The sequence below is a fragment of the Pseudopodoces humilis genome, chromosome 9 (assembly GCF_049639895.1).
Source record: "Pseudopodoces humilis isolate 2021_Gansu_Grassland_sample_001 chromosome 9, ASM4963989v1, whole genome shotgun sequence".
NCBI classification, from domain to species: domain Eukaryota; kingdom Metazoa; phylum Chordata; class Aves; order Passeriformes; family Paridae; genus Pseudopodoces; species Pseudopodoces humilis.
This window is the reverse complement of record NC_142208.1, coordinates 5,855,932-5,878,863: the sequence shown is the minus strand read 5'-3', so window position 1 is coordinate 5,878,863 and position 22,932 is coordinate 5,855,932. Positions and strand designations below refer to the sequence as shown.

General features: G+C 39.5%; 1 protein-coding gene across 2 annotated transcripts in view; it reads left to right on the top strand.

Annotated features, from left to right (window-relative positions):
* REEP3 (receptor accessory protein 3) overlaps positions 1–22,932 on the top strand; it is a 51,680-nt gene that overhangs the window by 18,262 nt on the left and 10,486 nt on the right. Inside the window, exons 2-5 of one of the 2 annotated variants that reach the window (XM_005532995.3) lie at positions 3,420–3,492; positions 7,741–7,817; positions 8,312–8,432; positions 9,736–9,849. In XM_005532995.3, coding sequence (XP_005533052.2) covers positions 3,420–3,492; positions 7,741–7,817; positions 8,312–8,432; positions 9,736–9,849 — 385 coding nt within the window. The remainder of the gene's footprint in view (positions 1–3,419; positions 3,493–7,740; positions 7,818–8,311; positions 8,433–9,735; positions 9,850–22,932) is intronic. The other variant, XM_088059871.1, reaches the window with a different exon arrangement.

Genomic DNA, 22,932 nt, shown 5'->3' with positions numbered 1-22,932 from the left:
TGGTGGTTATGGTACTCAGGAACCTCTTTTGTATCTTCTCTTCGAACAAATAATTTCCACCCTTATAAAGTCTGTTTTATGGTTTACAGGATTAACAAATGCTTTTCTTATCTCTGATACTTAATGGTTATAATTTCAGCCAGAACAAGGGAAGGTGAGGGACATTAGAGCTGGTGTGTTACCTAACAGGGTTTTCCACAGGGACAAAAATCAAAGGAAGTGCTGCTGTCTGCAGAATTTCAACAAAATGAAAGGTGTTTGGTCTCCTATTCCTTCTGTTTCTGGATCTCATGTTATTTGGGTGAAGTGATATTTTTAACTTGTGTTGTCAGGCTTTTCTCATAGCTGGGAATAAAACCATTCAGGCTTTGGTTTTTAATTGTTGCTTTTCTTGGCCTTAGGTTAAAAGGTCTGAGGATTGCAGCAGAGCTGTATTTGGATAGGCTTCTACAGGTTACAACACAGTTGTTGATATTGTTGAGCTGGAATTCAGGTAGTCTAGACTCTATCAATAGGCCTTTCAACATCTTAAGTGTAGGTAAGTTTTGCTCCAGTGGGGTAGCAACTTGCCTTTCCTATATTAAACAGCTCCAGGATCCATCTTCTGTTACATCCAGTGTAACATGAAATGAGGAATCCTGAACACCTGTATCCAGGTATGAAAGTGCCACTAAGGTGCACCTGTTAATCCTCTTCCGTATCAGTACTGGTTTGAGTGATCTGAAGTGACCATCCCTTCCCACTCCAGAGGGATCTAATCTTGTGGAGACCTGCTTGAAGTGCTCTTTGGCTCCTCTGTAGTACTAGCAGTTAACAACTCTGTTGGATGAGTAAAAGCCCAATACATGCCAGGATTGCACATGAGACTCAGAAGCTTTGTTCGAATCTCACCTTGTTTTGTGAAAGAGCTATATATGATTAACTAGCTTTAAGTCTTACTTATAATCATGTAGTGATTTTTTTTTTTGTTCTGTATTAAAACCCATTGTTTATCTTAGAGCCTTCTTTGCTGTTTAAGCAAATACAGGATTTTCTTTGGGTTTTGTAATTTTTAAATTAAGAGGAAATTATGTATTATGGATGGCAATGTAGATGTGAAATTTATTTATTTGACTGTGCTCAACTTTGGGCTTCTTAATACCAGAAAGATTTTAATTTATTTGAGAAAGTTCAGCGGAGGCCATCAAGGTCATCAGCGCATGACTTGTGTTGAGTGCCTGAATGAACTGGGCTTGTTCAGCCATAAAAGGGAAGACTTTGAGGAGAACTGGTAGCAATTTCATGCAACTTCTTGGTGGTTAAGAGAGCCAGGCCCATTCTTTTTTTTGCTCTGCTTCTCACTCAAAAGATAGAATAGTCATAAACTTTTGGTTCTGGCTGAATACAACTAAACTTTTGCACAAAGAGGTTCATTCAGCATTGGAATAAGTTGCCCAGAGAGGATGTGGAATCTCTTTGGAAGCCTCCAGGACCTGACTAGCTGAATCTTAAGAAGTCTGGTCCAAATCTGATGTTGACTTTGATTTGAGCAGGATGTTGGACTAGATGACTTTGCAAGACCCTTCAGAACATGAAGGGTTCTGCAATTATGCTTCCATAATTTTATCAAGCTCTCTCACTTGAAGCATCTACAGCTTAACTTTAGAACCTCTGCCAGTATCCCACTGAAAGAGGCTTCCTTCCAGGGGTAACTCTGTGCACTAAGGGTGGAGAAACAGTCTGTGTGGTGTCTGATATTGAAGGAAATCTTTGTTTTTAGCAAGTCCATTTCCCCTCCACTTATGTACTATACATTAACTGTTGGAGATGAGTTTAGTACTCTAAATTTGCTTCCTACCAAGCAGAAGGCTTCTGCATACATACCAGAGTGATGCTTGGAAAATGGTGTATATCAAACTGGTTGAATCCAAACTTACATTGTTGTCTTGTACACTCACAAAGTTCTGTGGTAGTATCATGCAGTCTTCTGCAGTGGCTGTGTAGGTAGAACTACTTAAAGCTGCCTGGGGCAACAATAAAATACAAAATTTTGGTTATTTACTTTGGTAAATAACTTTGCCTTTGTCTAACTATAAGATGTTAAATTACTTTTAAGTTCTGAACTTTGAGGATTTTTGGATATCCCTACAAGTGCAAATTTCTCCCATGTAACTACCTAGAGCAAGTTGTTACTGATGCTGTAGAGGTGTAGCCAGACTTTTCTCTAAAGGCTGTTGCAGGCCAGGTGGAATTTAAAGGCAGGTGATTAGCTTAATTTTACAAAATGTAGCAAGGTGGTGAAACATAGCAATGGGGAACAAAGACACACAGACCTCCTTGTTAGCTGTGAAGATCATTTATTGTAACAAACCAAGCCTTTTTATAAGTGAAACTTAACCAAAACTAGTGTGCATTGGCTGCCTGCCAGTGCAGTGTCACTGTTCAGTGCATCCCTTTACCCACTCAGCTCTGATCAAGTGGTGTCCACATGCTTCCCCAACCAATCATTGCCTCACACACGAGGTGACTATCAACCCAATCTCCAGCCTTCTGGCCTGCAGCTGAACCCTTTCCCAGAGTGCTTTTTTGTGAACAGAAGTGAACAGGATTTAGCAAAGCTTAGAAAGGTCATAATTCTGTAAGGCTTTTCTTATTTCCCGCAGTGAAATAGAAATACGGAGCTCTTGCATTTATCAAGTAGTAGATGGTAACTACTGCTGTTCATTTTTCATAAAGTACTGTTCTAGTCTATGGCCAAGACTTTTACTAGAAAGTGCTGTGTTGTAACAAAGTTGAGTTAGAGCAGATCTTCGTTCTGACTGTGCTCTCAGCATGGATTGCTTGGCACCCTCTCATCCTGCTCTGTATCTTGCTTTTGATGAATTTCAGCAGCAATTGGCTGTCTGAGCAAAAGTGGATTAATTCCTGATTTTCTTCCGATTCTAAATGCTGCTGTTGCAGACTCCTAGCAAAAGGAGATGAAATATTGTAAGTCAGTGTTGTCTTGAAATAAATTTCTGGTAGTCTGATAAAAGTAGATGGTTGTGATAAACTACTGATAGGTTCAGAGGTTCTTCAAGTGTCATAGCACTGCCAGCACTATCTTCTGTTGTCTTCTGGTGTTGAAAGGCTGTAGCACTGGTTTTACCTGTAAATGAACCAGAACAACCAGTTTACATTATCTATTAGAAGCAGCCTTACAAAACAGTTTGTTGTCTTTAGGGCATACACCCTTTTCTGTTCATGTTGTTCTAGTTTTGCCTATAATGAAACTTCCTCCAAGGAACACATAACACTGATTTTTTTTTTTTCCCCCGATTTTTTTTAATTGCTAGAGAGCAGGATTTTTTGTATTAAGGTGACTGCATTGTTCTAATGATGTCACTGTTTTGTCATATACAGTGTAACAGATACTGAAGGCTGTTTCTGTTTTTCAATAGGCTGGTGTTTGGGATGCTGTATCCCGCATATTACTCATACAAAGCTGTGAAGACAAAAAATGTGAAGGAATATGTAAGTCTCATTCATTTTAATTGTTTAATTGCATGCCTCTGCTAACATAGATATGTGACATTTTCATTGTGTAATAAATCACGTGAAAGCTTGAATTGACTGTTTTACTGTTAGATACAATGCTTGTGTGAATCTAGTGGTAATCCTCTGATTTTGTTTGGAAGGTTAAAGTTAAGGCATCTCATACATTACATAGTTTTGTGCTGAAACATGTTCAAGACACTATGCTGTATATAGTTGGTTTTTTTTTAAGAGTATTTTTAGTGTAAACCTTAAAGTCTTGGTTCCATTTCAGCAAAGTACAAGAAATAATGCACTTTCAGGCAGGGGGTAGAATGAAAGTTTCCTAATTCTGCCAACACTTCAAGTATAAGTATTGACAAACTGATTCACAGTTACCACTAGAAGAGCAGCAGCTTAGTATCATAGCTCAATAGGAGACTCAAAACCTACCTAAGAAAAGGGTAGTTCTTGTTAATCTATTATTCCTCAATGAGGAGGAAGAATAGATTTGGTTAAGGTGGTGTGGAGAAAAGAGGGACAAAAGAAAAAGATGGAGAAAAACACAGTTATAGTTACTTCAGTTTTTAATTAAGCTATTAAATTATTTACTTGTCAGTGTGAGCAATGAGGATAATCATGAGAATGTTAACCAGGTGCAGTCACAAAGAGCTAGTCACTTAGTCACTGAGCTACTTCCTTATTTTAAGAGACAGCCTGACTTGATTTCAGCAACTAACCTGTCCTGAATCTTGCCCTTAACTTTGCTGCCTGTCTCAGGGTGGGGTCAGGGCCATCAGTTACTCTTAACTCAACCATAAGTTAACCATAGCTGTGGCCTAAGGCTGTTGTCTGATGTGTGATGTCTTAATTTTGTACTTCATGGTAGCTGTACAATGTGGTAGCTGTTGTTCCTCCCCTTGAATGTCTTAATTCAGTCTCATCACCCTATCAAGGCCTCAAAGGGCATAGTATTTGTACTTCTGATTTCTGTGTACAAGCTGATTAGCACTAATTTGTGAAATAGAGCTGGTGCCTTCCAGAGCTAAACTCATGAGAGAAAAAATTCATCAAAACTAAGAGGTGAATTTTCTGTATCATGCTTGTATTACTCTGTCAGGAAACTCTATAATGCAAAGAATTTATAATCTACTTTTCTTCCCTGCGCCTTCAAAATGAATCCACAGGCTAAGTAGGGCATAGCAGTTTCCAACCAAAATAAAGGAAATCACTTTAATTTAAGAGGTTACCATTGCCTCTTGCACTATCTTTTCTAGAAAAAAGAAAAGTAATAGTTTAGAATACTGAGAATTTTTTCTCACCTTAGCTGTCCAGTTAGCCATGACCTAAATGTCTTTCTTGGGCATCGTTACTCAGGACCCCTGCTAGCAGGGCCTGGAATTACATTTTTTCAGCTCTTTTAGTGTGTGCCTGTGGTCTTTTGAATAGTCCCAGAACTTGCAGTCATATACAAAATACTCAGGGGGCCAAAATGGGTAAGACACATCACAGTGATTTTTTGATTAGCAGGGCATGACAGTGATTCATCAGTGAGTTATCATTCCGTTGCTGATTGGGTTGACTGTCCAGATAGGTCTTAGGGATGATCCATGGCTGTCGTCTTCCCAGCTGGGTAATCTTCTTTCACAGTAAAGGTTTTAGATTTAAATGCATTTTTCCAAATGGCACAAGTCTGCCACCACTCACATTATGGTCCAAGCACAACTTCCTTTCCAGGGTTTTGTGTGGCTCAGAAGCCATCTGTGTTTGTTGCTGAATTGATAAGAGCTTTGTAACAGTAAAATATTTTACCCAGCCACTACTTCCACCACTAAAAACCAACCAAACAAAAAGAATAGACATCTTGACTTATTGTGTAGGTCATGATGCAGCAAATTGGTCAAAGATTATTTCTGGGGGGAAAAAAGTGTTGTGCTGCTTATGGTAATTTAAAAAACTTATGGACTTCAGTGCTAAAAATTAGAATCTGGGCCTTTGAGGAGATTTATTTGTTCTTGTAATTATCCTGGTTTAAGGGAGTTGATGAAGATATTTGAGATGTTTTTTCACTGTATTGCACCAAAGCACTTGAAATAAGCATCTGAAATGTAGTTTATATGTCTGAACAGACCAGCCTTTTCAAATACTGGCTTCAAAATCCTGACCTGAAAGAATATGCTTCAGATAAAACCAACAAAGATGAGCTTAACACTTGGATGCTAGGAAAAAAACCCTCAACTGAACAAATCTGTAATCACTTTTTTTAACATGAAAAATAAAACTCAGTTGAAGATTCTGTTACTTAAAGTAGGTGATAGTGTTCAGTAGTGTGAAATCTGACCTTCAATTTTTCATGTCCTTTTCTCTTTTTTTCTGGTATGAAAACTCCTCTAAGTCACACATGTTCATTTGTTACATCATTGATACTTGTGGTACCTACTGCATTAGTTACTGCATACTAGAATATGATTTGTGGTTTATAGAATCTTTGCCCAGTCCTCAGGAGGTCTCCTGGCAGATCTCATGTGCCCTCCTACAAGACAATTTTACTGTTCCTAGAAGCCCAGGAGAAATTCCACTTACACTGTTCTTAATTGGATTAATAGATGTTCATTAAAGAAGGAACAACCTAGATAATTTATATTGGGGAAAAATACAGTCTTGGAAGGATTCTTAAAGATTGCATTGCATTCTGCTTAAGTTGATGGGGCAAGGTTAGATTTGATTTTCATTCAGGTGTTGACTCTGGTTCATGGAAGGGTCACCAGTCTAAATATCACATGGCCTGTTAGCAATGACTTCAGCTGTTGTGTACATGTGTCTTTGTTTACTCAACCCTAAAGTATCTAAATCCTCTGAGAAATTGAAGAATGTTATCACATGACTGAGTTTCTTTTCAAACTGAAACACAGAAAAGCATTTAAGATAAATGGGTCTCAGGTTCTGACAGAGGAAGTGGTTTTAAATGATAATGCACATGCATGAAATAGGCAGCAGTGTATCATTAGGTTTAGAGTAGTTACTTAAGTCCTTCAAATAAGATTGTTTTAAAAGGGAAGATTAAATCTGAGCCACATCCTCTGTGGGAAGGTGTGTATGTGTATATATATATATACATACACACACCTTCAAAGCGAGGAATATATATATCCTCCCTTTGAAAGAGAGTACCATGAATTTAGGCCTCAAACTAGTCTCTAACAGTTGTGGTGGTTTTGTTTTACCGTTTGCTGGTTTGGTTTTTTGGGGGGTTTGTTTGTTTCTAAATGGTTTTGTGTTGTTGCAGGGTATTTTCCTAGGAATTTAAAGAACATGTGGATGTTCAGTTTGTACAAATAACCAGTGGTGGTTTGCAGTGACCCATTTTGGAAATACATTGCATTTGGCATCTCATAGCTTAGGGAAGGCAAATGCATAGGAACTATTTCTGTAGTATTTATTCTGAAACATGTAATCAGCTTATGCAACCAAATTCGAACAAATGCACAAGAAAAAGGAGTGATTCTCTTACTTGTTATAAAACAAATTATACTATTTTAAGAACTTTAAGTCTGATTTCAAAGCAATGATATATAGTATAAGCCATAAACAAAAATAGGTTCATACCTGTAAATCCCTGAAGCTTTAACACATAAACTTTTTAATTAACAAGAATTTTGTAGTTCTTGGCATATAAATAGAATTAAAATCTCCATGCAAATGCTCTTTATGTTGCCTTGCCTCCGTGTTAATACCATACCAGTAATCACACATGTGGAATGTAATGGTAATGTGAAGCTGAATAACACATACTGTGAAATGAAAGCAAGGGATGCTTCACTAATGCTGACTTTCGTGTGCATGGTATGAACATATGGTTGAGTGTGGAAGAGAATGAAATATCTGTTAGTGTTATGGTGGGATTTGTTTTCCATACTTAGGATAATCTACTGATCTCGCACTGGTTTTTTTATATCGCTAAAGGTTTGTAGAGAGAGAATCAAATCTGTGAAATCAGCCTATGTGAGGTTGTGATGCTGGTGACACAGCCATTTCACTGAGCTTATTGCAGCTTCCACCAATTCTACTTATGAACAGAAATCTTTTGGAATCTTCACCTGATCATTTCACCTGATACCTGGTTTATGAAGACTGAGATACTGTTGAATGTCTTGCCTTGATAACTCTGAAAAAACTGTACAGTGTATAGTATATTATGTCTAAAAGTGAAATTAAAGCTCTTAGTGAAGATGCTATTTTAATTTTCAGGTTCGCTGGATGATGTACTGGATTGTGTTTGCTCTTTATACAGTTACTGAAACGATAACTGACCTAACAGTCTCTTGGTAAGACCCTGCTTTTTATGAACTGTAGAGGAAACTATATTTGTTTCTGATGTTTTTGAGTTGTATTGATTTATTTTGTATAAAGAAGTCATGCTAGTTTAATAGCCCTTTTTACAGGAAAAGATCTTGGTGCATAGATGAACAGCATCTGCTTTCAAATTTGCTGTACACTGTCACTTGAAGTAGGGACTATAACATTTCTAGCTCCACTGTAGAAACTGAATACGAGAATGGAACTCTTATAAGGATGGCCTAGAATTTCTCTGTGTAGGAATATATAATGAAAAACAAGCATATTAACTGTTTTAATTCCTTAAATGACAGTCCATAAATCCATAACTCATTTAATTTTTGTCTAATGTAACTTCTTGTATTTGAAGAACACTAAATGCTAATATAATTGTGGTTTTTTAATAGATCTCTTTATAAAGATTAATTACTGTGCATTTTCTACTGCAGTTGTTGATTTTGTGCAACCTTTAACTTGTCTGTAGGTTTCCACTGTACTATGAATTGAAGATAGCTTTTGTTATCTGGCTCCTTTCCCCATATACTAGAGGGGCAAGTTTAATCTACAGAAAATTCCTCCACCCACTGCTTTCTTCTAAAGAAAGGGTAAGAAATAACTTCTCAGATTTCTAATGCCTAATATGGAAACAACATATGCTGAAATAAAAGCTGTTGCTAGATACAGTATAAGAGCGGAGCAGCTTGTTACTGCCTTGCCAGGCAGCATGAATTTGGACTAGCAGAAGCAAGTGCACATGATTGTCCATGTCTATGCTTCTGTTTAACTTGCCTGAGCAGACCAGGTCCTGCTTCCTATTGACATGAGAGCTTCATGTTCCCTGCTCTACTTGATGCACTCTGAGGAGCCCAGTTAAGTGGAAGTGATGCAGTTTAACTTTCTACTGCAAGCATATGAATGTATGAACACAGCTTTACTAAAAGCTGTTGATGTTAACATTTTTTTCTAGCATAAACGAGGAATAACACTTCTCAGGATGATTGACATCGATGACTTTTTTTTGGTTTGCAAACTGACAAGAGGAGAGACTTGTTACTGAGTTTAAAGGGTAAACCAGTCTGCAGCAGTAAATACCCAAACATAAAAATAGCCAGAAGATGGTCTGCTTTAATCAAAGTATGACAGGGACACAGCTCTGCTTAGCTCTTTTTCAGCATCCTGTCTGGATGAGGGGAAAGAGCAATTAGCAAAGGTCTGAAGACAAGCACTGAGAAACCTCACACTACAGAAAATAGCATTCCTGAAGGTCAGTGCTAGGCTTGGCCTTTATTAGGTAAAGCAGGTAGTAAGATTGTCACTGATAGGAACAGAGTAAGTATCTTGACATTCTGAATGTTGTGCAATAAACAACTTGCAACTTTGTGAGCTAGAGGGATACTTCCCTGTACTCTGCAAACTATTGGGAAGTACTTTGCAGTCTTTATCTTCAACTCCAGGCATTTACCAGAGCTGGAGATAAATGTCTAACTGTTTTGTCCTTGGTACTTAACTATTTCAAAGCTGTGGTTCTGGAAGTTCTTTGCAAGTTGACTCTGCCTTTCTAGGGAGCTGACTGAGTTCTTCATGTAAGATGATGTTATTTCTTGAAATGCATGATATTTCTTGAAAAACTTCTGTACAACAAGTTAAGCTTATACTCTCTAAGGAACTTTTTGCAATGTTTCTGAGCTGTACTGAAGTGATGTACTTTATCTTCTTGTTTGACCACATATAATAATTTTTTAAATGAGAGAGTTGTAGTGAATAAAACACCTGTATACAAAGATATATCCCATTAAATATTTTCTTAAATATTTCTTCTGTCTTCCTTTACTGATGGGAAAATAATACTGTGGGGTAACTTTGCTCTCTAGAACAGCCTTCTAAAATTTAAATACGTTTTTCTTTTAGGAGATTGATGAGTACATTGTCCAAGCCAAAGAAAGAGGCTATGAGACCATGGTGAATTTTGGAAGGCAGGGGTTGAATTTGGCAGCAACTGCTGCAGTGACAGCAGCTGTAAAGGTAAGTTTCTGCTTGCATTAATTGCTTTTGAGCTTGATATCAAACAGTGTCATTGCACTGGGGATTTACCACTCTTATATAAAAAAGATAAATTCTGCAAGTGTATTGAAATCCTGGGACACAATTAAAGGCTTGCAGCCCTCTTCTCATAGTATGTTTGTTGTTTTTTTGTTTAAGATGGCTTGTAGTTATTTCTTGGATTATGAGGATCGGTTTACTCTAAATTCAAAAGTTACCATTCAGTTTTCTGTGCAGGCTTTTAATAAAGATGTCCATTGTCTTTTCTGTCTGTGTTGTGCTTTCTTACTGATAAACAAACTTTTTAAAGGACTTCTGGCTTTTCTGCTGTTTTTCTCCAATCAGCCTGAGGTAATGCCACATAATGAATTTAGGCATGAAGGACTATTACCATGGATAAAAATTATCTTGACACAATTAACCTGTTTGCAACTTGAGTGAATTATTAAATTATTATGCTAAGCATAAGCCTGCCTATTGGTGTTTAGAATACATTTGCTTTGCCATGGATTTTCCATTAAATTATGAAGTAATCTGTCATTTTTCCTAGATTACCTTCCCGCAAAAATTCACTACCTTTAATATTTCAGAGGGCTCTGGGTCTAGAAAGACAAAATACAGGCTAATATGTAAGATTGTAACCAATTTGTGCACCACTGAAAGGAATATACTTCAGACAATGTGTATCCTACCTAATAGTAATTCAAACCAAAACATGCACACATACACACACGCGCGCGCACACACATTAAAAAAAAAATAAAAAAAAGCTATAGAGAGAAAAAGTTGTATGTCCAAATGAAATCACAGGTTTAAGGCAATCAGGATTAATTTCTTCCTGGGAATAAATGGAACCATTGTGCTCATAGTAACAGCACTGAAAACCTGAACACTGTCTGTAGATAACAGAAAACAACAAAGAGATCCTTGGCTGTCAAAGTTGAGTATGTACAGCTGGCATTTAACTTAAATGTCTGGGCTTCTATGTGAACTTTCTGCATTATAAATAAAAGACATTCCTAAAAACTACACTTTTACATGCTGTCTCAAAAAGCTTTGGAAAAGTAGTCATGTATATCTTGTTTGCTCATTTTCTCTGTTCTTAAAGATGCATGTGGGTGGTATAGCATTGTAACTTTTTGTTTTAAAATATGGTCATAATGAGCCTAAAATACTGAGAAAGTGATTGCATTTGATCACTGTGGGTTTCTTCTTCATTATTCAAATTCTTAATAATGCCTTAAGACATGAAATAATTTAGAATGCAATAGAATGCACCTCCAAAGGAATTAAAGTATCCAGAGTGAAAATAGGTTATTTAAACAAGCCAAAGAAACCCAACGAACACCCAAAGTGCTCTATGGGGAAATAAAGTTTAATTGCTAAATGCTAAAATGCAAGTTCTTTGCATTACAAATTTATTACAAGAAGCACCTGTAAGGATTCCTATGATTTGTGTGTGTTCTTCGTGTTTGGCTATGGTTGGATATTTCTTTGTTAACTTTTAGGGTGTAACAGAAGTACTGTAAAATAAATAGCACCAATATCTCCTCAGTTTTTTCAGAAATAATAACTTTTTCTGAAATGTCTATGTTTAGACTTCATTGCTATTCAGCTGTGACTCCCAAGATGCCTGCTCTTTTTGTTAAAACTTGTTAAACACGCTCATGAATATTTTTACAGAATTAGTTCAGTGCAGATCAGATGCTTGGGAGAAACAACCACCACAATACCAAGACCTAAAATAGGCATGATTTTTAAACAGTATGAAAGAGAAGACTCACTGAAAAAAAATAAATAAAATCTTTATTTTGGCATGTTAAGCCTCTTATGTTTGTCATTCCAAAATGCGGAGCATGCCTGCTTCATACAAGCAAATGGACACAATGCATGTGTTCTTGATTTTGTTCCCTGTTTTTCAAGAGTTAACTGCTGCCTCTAGCAGGTGAAATTATTATACCTTCACCACGAGCTGGTGGAGCATGCTATATGATTTCAGGAATGGAATTGAAGTAGTGGGATCAGGCTTGATGTGAAAGAGGACACACTTTCATCACTATTCTTCTTTTTTTTTTTTTTTTTAAATAGAGCACACATGCTTATTCTGACATAGCAGATCTGGAATTAGGAGAGGGGGAGAGGCTAGGAGAGGGGGAGAGGCTAAACATGTGCAAGATTAAACCTATGTCAAAAGACACTAAAGTGTCCAAGAAAACTGCTTATAGTGACTTTAGGAGGGTGTTAAAAATGGCTTGGAAACCTGCTGAAATATTTTGAATATCAAATGTGGGAGAGAGTGATTTTCTTCAAAGGTTGTCAAAGGAGTAGGGGATTACCATTAAAAGGTTTGTTGGCTCTGTTAGGGAGGTTGGAGCAGCCAGCCAGGTCAGTCTACTGAAATTTGACCTAGATTTAAACCCGCTCCCCTATAGTTAAATTTAAATGTATTTGGCAAGAGTATTGACTTATAGCTTACATTCTCATACTGTATTTTTAGCTGGTACTAGTTAGCCACTGGTCATATAAAATGTAGTGTTTCAAAACCTGCTAAATACATTAGCAAAATAAATAGTGTTAAATAAGCATGTCAGAAAACAAATCTTTGTGAAATCCTGATTTCAGGAGATTTAGAGATGATAGTCTGTGCTGAATTTGTATATACTGAAGGAAATTTTTATTAGTTAAGGAATCAGAAACAAGATACCTCAATAGCTCAGTTGTTTATGGATTTGGGGGAATTATATTCACAGCGCTTAGGTTCCAGTGCTACATCTCATACTTGGATACATCTCATACTCCTCTGTTTTTCAGGTCTTCTGAGATGATGGTTACCTCTGTGTTTCAATTTCTGCCAACCCATGCATTCAGATTTCTTGAGCTACTAGTGAAATCTGGTGTCTTTATCATTATGAGCAGGGGGACTGCTAATTAAGCTGTGAAATACTCTGGGGGTATTTCACAGCTTATGGGGTTACACAAATAGTGTTAATTTGTAAAGTGTTATTGGTGATGATAATATGTTTTGAGGGCTGTGTTTTCTGAATGCATTATAGTCATCCTGAATCTGCTGCCCTTTTGCTAATTGAGTATTATTCTCCTGGCCTTGCTCACACTTCCCCTTGTTCCCACTCAGGACATGGCAGAGGAAGGAGGTATCTTGCAGCCAGCTGTGGCACACAGCCAGTATCACTATGGGGTGCAATACTGCTTTCATCCTCCTCCCTGCTGGGACAGCCTGTTATGCTGCAGAGGTCATTCATGGGACAGGAGTCCCTCTCCAGGTTGAGAGGGAACAGAAGTCATTCCCTGTCAGCTTGGATTGGCTCAGGGAGAGAACAGCTGAGAATTGTGGGTACTGCATGCTGTAGAGTCCATTGAGAACTCGTCCAAGGGAGGCAGGCAGCTTCTGTCAGTGATCCTGGCCAGTGAGGGGTGCAAGTCCAATTTAAAGAACAAAGAGTCCCTGAGGCAGACAATGTGGTGTTTGTTTACTTCCCTAGGTTAAGCATACAGACTGTAAAAGCACATGCTCAATAACAGAATAGAAAATGTAATTTCATATATGAGGGTCAGCTGATGAGACTGCATACTAATAGCATACTAGAGGATGAGTAATCTTGAAAGGAGACCCTTAAATAGGCTTTATTTATTTTTAAAAATTGATTTAAAAACATATTATGACTTTAATTGATCACATTGGTCACTGTTAATGAATGTGGACTCCAAAAAATGGTTAATATGTTTTAGGAAATGCTATTGAATAATGAAGAAAAGTCATTCTCAAAGACTTGCATTTTGTTTAAGACAACACACAGACTTCACAGTTCATCCCTCTTCAGTGTTTGCATACATAGAAATTTTAGTGCTAAGTTGTGTGATTTTTTTAAAATTTTTTTTCTTCCCCTGGCATTGTAAATATATGTGTCTCAATCTTTTGTGCTGTAATTTAGTCACCAGCCTCTGGCCTGAGTGCAGCCTAATGTATACCTTCCTTACTGGCAGGAACTGTCAATGTAACAGGCCACCAGTGGTAACTGCTCTGCCATCTTCTCCTGAGCAGCATGTTGGAGTGTGTATATCTGGGGAGAGGTGGCAGCTGCTGCCATATCCATGGCATGGGAGTGGAAGCAGGAGGTCCTCTTCAGCTCCACCTACAACTGAATTTCAGTTTTTAGGGCAAACATGTTGCTTTCAAGCTGTAACTCTGACCTTTCAAACAAAATATCAAAGCTCTTAAAGCATTATTTTAAATGTGAATGTTACTCTCACATTTCCTGCAGTGGAGAACATTTAATCACACATTTCCTGCAGTAGGAAGGAATTTAATATTTTTCAGCCAGACTTTTATCCTAAACCGATAGTAATCCAGATCTTCACAGAATGCTTTGCTTCAGCAGAAAGCAATTAACAGCTGCTTTTGGGTATGGGGGTGGAAGAATCTTAAGTCTTAAATGCAGTGTGAGCACAGTGATATGTACACTTCCACAGAACACCTTGAAATTTGTCCTTCAGTCTATGCAGTGGAGTTAAAGTAGGTATCAATCTTGATTTGGCTAGACTGGATGTTCCCAGGGGTGGGATAGAGACTGGGGGCACTGTAGGGAGTATCTACATAGGGTTAGTATGTGTGATGGGGACTGTCCAGTGGTTGTGCAACTCCCATTCCTACTGTGACTCTCAGGCATGTGTATTGCATCTTTATTTGTATATATATCCCTTCAAACTTCTCAATGTTTTCTGTGTGTAACTGTGTGTAACTTGAGTAAAACTTTCCATCTTGGCAAGTAGTTCTGAAACGAAGGGCCCATTGTATAAATCCCTTATGTCCTCTCTGAGGCGCCACAGGAGCTCCAGCTCAACCATGCAGTTTGGTTAAGGGCACAATGTTATTTTATGGCACATACTTGACTTTTTTTCCCCTTTGAAAAACAAAATTCTGTATCCAAAAGCTTCACTGGAAAATAGGGCTGAATGTTCCTAGCTTGGATTTAGTCCTTTATCTACAGTGGAATAAGAAATACAGGCTTGTAATGTGAATTCTTAGTATTTTAGTTGTTATAATCTTAATTGCACCATTCTATACAATTTCCAAATGTCTTTTTGTAGTATATCACATGATGAATGAACTTTCTGGGCAACTAAGCAAGTGTCTTTCTATACTTCTGCTGCTGGCCAAAACCAGCTTCTGTCACTATTTTAAGTAGACTCTTCACATTTGGTGAGTGGAATTGTGCTGAATTTGTATGGATTCTGCTATGAACCAACTAGGCCCATTTTACATATTCACCAGCATTCAGTGACTGAGACTTAAGTCCTCTTCAAGCATTGGACATGGACTGATGAACAGTCTTTATGCTATAGCAGAGTAATACATATACTGTAAGCTGTTACTTGTCAAAAGAAGCAGTTCTTTCTCCAGTCCTCTTCTCCATGTCCTAGCAGCTGATAAAGTATAGCTGGTTCCTGATGTATTTTACTTGAAATGCTTTTCAGTGCAAGAAGTGGAGTAGTGGAAGGACAGGATTTTTGCTACCTTAGGAGACCTGTCTTAAGCCATTATGGGGAAATAAATTTGACTTCAGAATTTCTATAACCTTTAATACAGACACTGTACAGCGTTCATAGTGCATTTTTAACTCAAAGGCAAGCTGTACTTAAGTTTTTGAGAACTGAGTAATCATACAAGTTTGTAGGAAGAGAGAGAAAAGTTAAGGCTCCTACTTCTCTCACAAGAAACCTTTTTGTTATTGTTTGGTGACAATGTATGAATGGTGGAGTAAGAATTATAATAGGTTTCTTGTGTTTAAATAGCACTCTGTTCACTGTGTTAATTTTATATACTGTCCTAATAGCTAGTGTTATAAATGCAAAGGCAAATTTGGGTTAAATAAAAGAACAGTTTATTATAAAACAATTTTTATAATAAAAATAAACAATGAGGAAAAACCACAATAAAATAAACAGCGCAGCGCTGGGTGGACAGGGGTTTATACCCAAAGGTATAGGTGTTCCCAAATCCACGAAGGAGGGTAGACTGTCCGGGGTTTTTATAGGGATTTTGTGTCCTGAGGCCAAATTCCAGGCAGGCACCATTCACCAAGGGTCCTTGATTGTTGGATGAATTGATTTCCTGGCTTGGAGAATAGAGTCAAATAGACGTCTGGGCAGAGTCTCCTCATATGTAAAGAAGTTCTGAGTGTTCCTTGATTTCATTTTGGTTCGGGCCATCTGGATGGGATGGTTGGATCCGGGTTGGAGCTGATGGATATCTCGGCTGGACTTTTTCCCTTTGCCTGCCTGATTGCTTCCCCAACAGTGGCCTGCAAGGCGGGGTGTTCAGGTCCGGCGATGAGTATCTCGTCTGAGCTCATCTCTTTGTCAGCCTGATGGCCCGTGTCCTGCTCATTCTTTTCCGTTGATGGGCGCCGGCTAGGATCGTTATCTCTCGAATGGGAATTCGCGACTAGATCTGGGAAGGACTTGTTGGCCACACTGTACTTTATATTTTATATTATTATAGCTACAAATATATTTATTTAGATCTCTACGAATTTTTATAAGTTCATTTATCACAGTCCCCCGCCTAATAATCCATCACATTAAAAATTCGTGTTATTTTATCCAATTCTACGGGGGAAGGACTATAATTTTCACTCACATTTATTTTCTTCCCAGTCCGTTAACGAATTCTCACAATATTCTTGTGACAGGTTATGTTTATTTTCAAAATTCTTTAAAGCCTTTGTAGTCCTAATGGCGTACCTTCTCTTGAAAGCAGCCCACCGAGACGACTTAATCTTGTCTGTCCTGCACGGTACCTTGACTGTCTTTCGGCACTCAATTTCTAAAGTTTCTGCCTTGGAGTCTAGTTTACCTCTAATCCCCTTTTGAAAAAGCAGGTACCACTCAGGAGAGTCAAGTTCTAAAAACCCTGCCCAGGTGACAAGTATTAAGAAACAGCTAGTCAGCTCCTGTTCTTTAGTCAGACAATCGGTACACAATCCCTTAGGCTTGTACTCTCCCCAACAGTGGGTTACTCAAATTTGTTTACAATAAGCACATTTAAAATGTATAAATGGAAAACAATCACAGTTTGCGTTGATGTAACTTATCTGGTCTGCAGCTCTACGATCTCAGAACAATCATGTACTAATTTTTCTGAATAGAAACTGAGCAGGATTTTTGTGCAGTGGTTTTCAATTCTAAACCGGGTGAGCTGATTAAGATGGCTTCATATTTTAGAAGCCTGGAATCAGTCAGCTACTTCTCTGCTTTTTGCTGCAATATGTTTTTCACATCGTGGGGAGTGTAAACTACCAGGGGAGTCCCAAAAGTTATTTTCTTCGCTTCTCCCACTAACAGAGCCACTGCTACAATTGCTTGTAAACACGTAGGCCAACCCCGACTGACTGGATCTAAGATCTTTGAAGCCTATAGGCTTCCTTTTGTCTGCCCATTCCTGAGTCAGGACTCCCTGTGCTGTTTGTCCACTCACATCCACAAACAACTGGAATTCTTTATTCGTATCTGGTAGAGTTAGTACCGGGGCAGTCATAAGAACAGTTTTTAATTTCTGGAAATTAGACTCATCCTGTTCAGTCCACTTCAGCTTGTCAGTGTTTAATCTTTCATACAAAAACTTCACTTTTTCACTGAAACCCTCAATCCACTGCCTGCAATATCCCAAGAGCCCTAGAATTTGTCTAATTTGCCTTTTTGTTTTTGGTGCAGGCAATGCAAGGATGCCTGCTACCCTTTCTGGGTCCAATTTTTTTTTCCCTTGAGATATCCAATGTCCGAGGTATTTTATTTCAGGCTCTGTGAATTGCAGCTTGGATTTTGAGACTTTCAAACCTTTCTTTCCTAGAAAGTTTAACAAGACAATCGTGCTTTTCTTCAAGCTCTCTTCAGTCGGTCCAGCTATTAGCAAGTCATCTACATACTGCAAAAGCTTTGTCCTGTCCTCAAGAGCAAATTGGGTTAACATTTGTTCTAAAGCTTGTCCGAAAAGGTTCGGAGACTCCACAAACCCCTGGGGGAGGACCGTCCACCTTAGCTGTTGCTTACGGTTTGTATCTGGGTCCTCCCACTGAAATGCAAAATAATCTCTACTCCTTTCATCCAGAGGGCAAGTCCAAAAAGCATCTTTCAAATCAATCACACTATACCACACATCTTCTGGTGAGAGTCTATTTAGTAAAGTATAGGGGTTGGCCACCACCGGGAATCTAGTCCGGGTCCTAGCGTATACCGCTCGTAGGTCCTGGACCAATCGGAAGCTGCCATCCGTCTTCTTTACAGCCAGGATGGGGGTGTTATGTTGAGACATGCAAGGTTCTAAAGTACCTCCTTTTAGGAGGTCATCAATTATTTGTTTCAACCCCCTTCTCCCCTCCCTCGGGATGGGATATTGTTTAACCCTTATAGGGTCCTCAGAGTTCTCGATTTCTATTTTGATAGGTTTGATATCTAGCTTTCCTACCTCTCCCTTTGAATGCCATACTTCAGGGTTTATTTTCTCCTCATCTTTAGGAGTCAACTTAAATATTTTCACCACCAATTCAGAATTTTTAATCATGATATTAATTCTTAAAGCGACAATCATGTCTCTTCCCAACAAATTGTAATCTGCTTCTTCCACTAATAGTAAATTCCCTAAGCAAATTTTATTTTCAGATTCTATTTCCACATCTTTTATTACAGGCACTTCAAAGGGGTCTCCCTTTGCACCGATTACAAAAACTTTTTCTCTGCTAGCCACACATCCGTATGGCAATTTCTGCAGGGTACTTCTCTCTGCCCCAGTATCCACAAGAAAGCTTACCTCTTGTCGTTGGGGTCCCACTTTTAATTTTATCAAGGGCTCCTTGGATGTTCCGGTCCCCAAATTAAAGAGCCCCTGACACCCCTAATCCTCCTGAAAAATTTTCTCATCTTTTATTCTTTGTCTACAATTCCGCTGAACGTGTCCTACCTGTTTACAGTAGTAGCATTCAGGGGGTTCTCTCCGTGGGGCCGGGGCTGCCCGGTGAGAACCTCGACTTTTTCCGGGTAGTGTTTTAAACTTACCCTGCATCTGCTCTTGTTTCTGGACCTCTTTCACTGCAGTTACTAAAACCTTAGCTTGCAATTTCTGCTTCTCATCTTCTCTCCTCATGTATACTTTTTGAGCTTCCCTTAGGAGCTCCTGGAGGCTTTTATCTTGCCACCCCTCGATCTTTTCTAATTTTCTCCTAATGTCTTCCCAAGATTTAGCAACGAATTGTGTTTTTAACAGAACCTCCCCCATAGGAGAGTTCGGGTCAGTCCCAGAGTAAATCTGTAAACTTCGCCGTAATCTCTCGATCTATTCAGTGGGTGGTTCCTCTTTTCCTTGACACTCTCTAAAAACTTTGCTAATATTCTGGCCCCTAGGGACCGCTTCTCTTATACCTTGTACAGTTATGCTCCTTAAATCCATCATGTTCCGTCTGCCTTCCTCCGTCTGTGCATTCCAGCTCGGGCTTACACTAGGCCATTTCTGGTTACCTGGCGTCCCCTGTGGATTGCGTCTGTCCCAGTCTCTGATACCGGCTTGTTTAATCATCTCTCTTTCCTCCTGATTAAACAATGATCTCAGGATTGCCATAAGATCGTCAAAGGTATAGATACTACTCCCTAAAAATTCGTCTAACCTCTCAGCCACACCAAAAGGATCATCCAACAACCGCCCCATCTCTTTTTTAAATGCCCTTACATCTCCAGAGTTAAGGGGTACATTCACAAAACCGATCACTCCCGGGGCCGTCGGTACTTCCCTAAGAGGGAACAACCAGTGCCTCTCTTCACTCTCTCCCCATTCGTTATCCATCATTCTCGCTCTCCAACGGGTTCTGCTTGTGGGAGGGGAGTTGGTGATTGTGGGTTGCCTCCCCATTATCAATTGTGGGAACTCCGCCGCCACCCGGCTGATGGGAGGGATCCCCTCCGTTGTATGGGACGGTCCCGGCGGCTGGACCGGCAAGGACGGATAGGGTGATCCCCAGCCTTGTGCAGGAGAAACCTCCAAAGAGGCTGCTGTGGCTACGGTGTTTGCAGGCGGGGAAAGGGGAAGGGCTGCCGGCATCGCTGCCGGCCCCGAGTCTCCCGCTTGAGACACACGTATCTCAGTGGGTTGGTCTCGGGGGCCCAAGGGTGCTGAAGGCACCACTTGATCTACAGAGGAAGGTCCCGCCGGTCCACGATATGGGGGTGGTAAGTGATCGAGGGGTTCCCAGTGTTTTAGCATCCACCCCAAGGGACTTTCCCCCTGATCGGAGGAATTTTTCCCTGTGCTTCTTCTTTGAAGCTTACTCTTTTTCTGCCCTATACTTCGCAAATATATTTTCTTACCTGTCTTCGACTTCTCCGTGAGTCGGTATCTGTTTCTGCATTGTGTACTTACTCTAGGAATCAAAATTTGCCGATACTCACCCTTCAGCGAGCTGAGCTGAGGTCTCTTGTAATCGGTACTTTTGATCCTCTTCCGGACCTCTACCTGGGTCCGTTAACTAAAAGGGTTTATCAGTTCCCGAGCTCGACAGGACGTATCCTTCCCCTTTTAGTTCCTTGCGATCAGTCCCCCGAGACACCCTTTGGCCTCAGGTTTTTACAAGTGTGTGTCGAGAAAAAAACTTTCACTCTGGATCGCTTCCTTCGCGGCCGGCCAATTCCTTCGCGGGAGGATGGAAACGCGGCCTTGAAGTCCACACTCGCCCTGTGATCAGATCACGTCTCACACACTCGCCCGATCGCCCACTCAACCAGCAGTACTTACAGCTATTTTCCTGCGTGGGTGTCTTTGTGCACAACGTTTTTACGACGTTTTACGAGCAAAACAAGCCGCGGCTTCCTGAAGGCTCAGTGCCTTCCCGAGCTCTCCGATCCGGATCCTTTTCCTTTTTATTGTGGTTTTTATCACAGCCTAAATTTGGTTCGGACGTCGGAACGAGCTACGGGGGCTCTCAACTCACCAGGCCGCCAAAATCAGCGGGGGTACCCGTCCTGGGCAGTGAGATTCCCCACAGTTTCTCCGATCCGAGTCACGGCACCAATCTGTTATAAATGCAAAGGCAAATTTGGGTTAAATAAAAGAACAGTTTATTATAAAACAATTTTTATAATAAAAATAAACAATGAGGAAAAACCACAATAAAATAAACAGCGCAGCGCTGGGTGGACAGGGGTTTATACCCAAAGGTATAGGTGTTCCCAAATCCACGAAGGAGGGTAGACTGTCCGGGGTTTTTATAGGGATTTTGTGTCCTGAGGCCAAATTCCAGGCAGGCACCATTCACCAAGGGTCCTTGATTGTCGTATGAATTGATTTCCTGGCGTTGGAGAATAGAGTCAAATAGATGTCTGGGCAGAGTCTCCTCATATGTAAAGAAGTTCTGAGTGTTCCTTGATTTCATTTTGGTTCAGGCCATCTGGATGGGATGGTTGGATCCGGGTTGGAGCTGATGGATATCTCGGCTGGACTTTTTCCCTTTGTCTGCCTGATTGCTTCCCCAACAGTGGCCTGCAAGGCGGGGTGTTCAGGTCCGGCGATGAGTATCTCGTCTGAGCTCGACTCTTTGTCAGCCTGATAGCCCGTGTCCTGCTCATTCTTTTCCGTTGATGGGCGCCGGCTAGGATCGTTATCTCTCGAATGGGAATTCGCGACTAGATCTGGGAAGGACTTGTTGGCCACACTGTACTTTATATTTTATATTATTATAGCTACAAATATATTTATTTAGATCTCTACGAATTTTTATAAGTTCATTTATCACACTAGTCATTAGAAAATTAAAATTAGGTTTCAGCCACTTTTCCCCCCTGCCCTTTGGTACCCAAGCAAACTTAAAGAGCTTTCATTCAATTGTCTCTTCACTTTACATGGCTATTTTTAGCGTGGAATAATTCAGTATGCTGGTCTACCAATGGCAAACAGTTGTTGTCATAAGTGTGGGAACAAATGGCTGTGGCCAGCAACACCAGAATTGCCTTCTGCTGGTGCTGTTGCAGAAAAAGGTGTATGGAATTGTACCCAGGTTTCTGCTCCTGCTAGCTAACATGCTGATCAAACAAAGAATTTTACTTAAAATCTTCATTTGTAAGAATGAAATTAAGTATTTTAACATTTGCTTGAAGTGGAATTCATGCACAGGCTTGTTAACCTTTCCCTAAAATGGTTATTTTTTGCCTTATGCCAGAGAGGGAAGAATTAGGTGTTATTTTAACATGACTTTGAGTACTTTACTCGTGGTCTTATTCTTTTAGTTGCTTGTGTAATAAATTAATCTTTAATGCTTTAATAGTAACATCATCTAATGTAAGATGAAAGAGCTGCTGGATGACCTTTCTTTCCAACAGGGAAATTTCCATATGTTCCATACAGAAAAGAAGTGAAGACAATTGGAGAAGGAATACTTAATGTTCATATGTGATTAACTATTCTCCTGTGTAGCATTAGATTTTGCATTGGTATTATGTCAGTAAAGCTATACTAGTAAGAGAACTTGCTATCCTGTAGTCCAGGCTGGACCTCTTTGGTTTGTAGTTTCAAGTTTCTGTCAACTGGAGCTCCTTTTGTAGTGCTGCCAGTTTCTCAGTTATTTGAATTAATGTTACAGAGTGTATTTTTAACATGTTTCTCCTTAACTTTATTCAGATTTGTGGAGGATAAAATATAAAATAGCAGAAAACTATCTTCAACCATACTCTTTAAAGTGCAGGTGTTACTGTCATGCTACCTTGAGCTGCTATGTTTGAAGTTAACATTTCTGATGTGTGTTTCTTTTAAACACTTGCCCTCACCCAAGTCTTGATTTGCTCAGATGAAAGGAGTGAAGTGCAGCATTTGTAATTAAGCTGCTAGCTTGTGTAACTTTGTCATCTGCGAGCAATGTACAGTTAAGCATGGGTAAAAGTAATACCTAAATCAGATGTAAAGCAGCTGCATGTGTATGTTCACTGTATTTTGTTGTGCAGCAAGGAAGCATGGGCTTAAACATCTTAACCCAAGCTGAGCAGCAAAGTTAAATCTCTGCCTGGTTTCCAAAG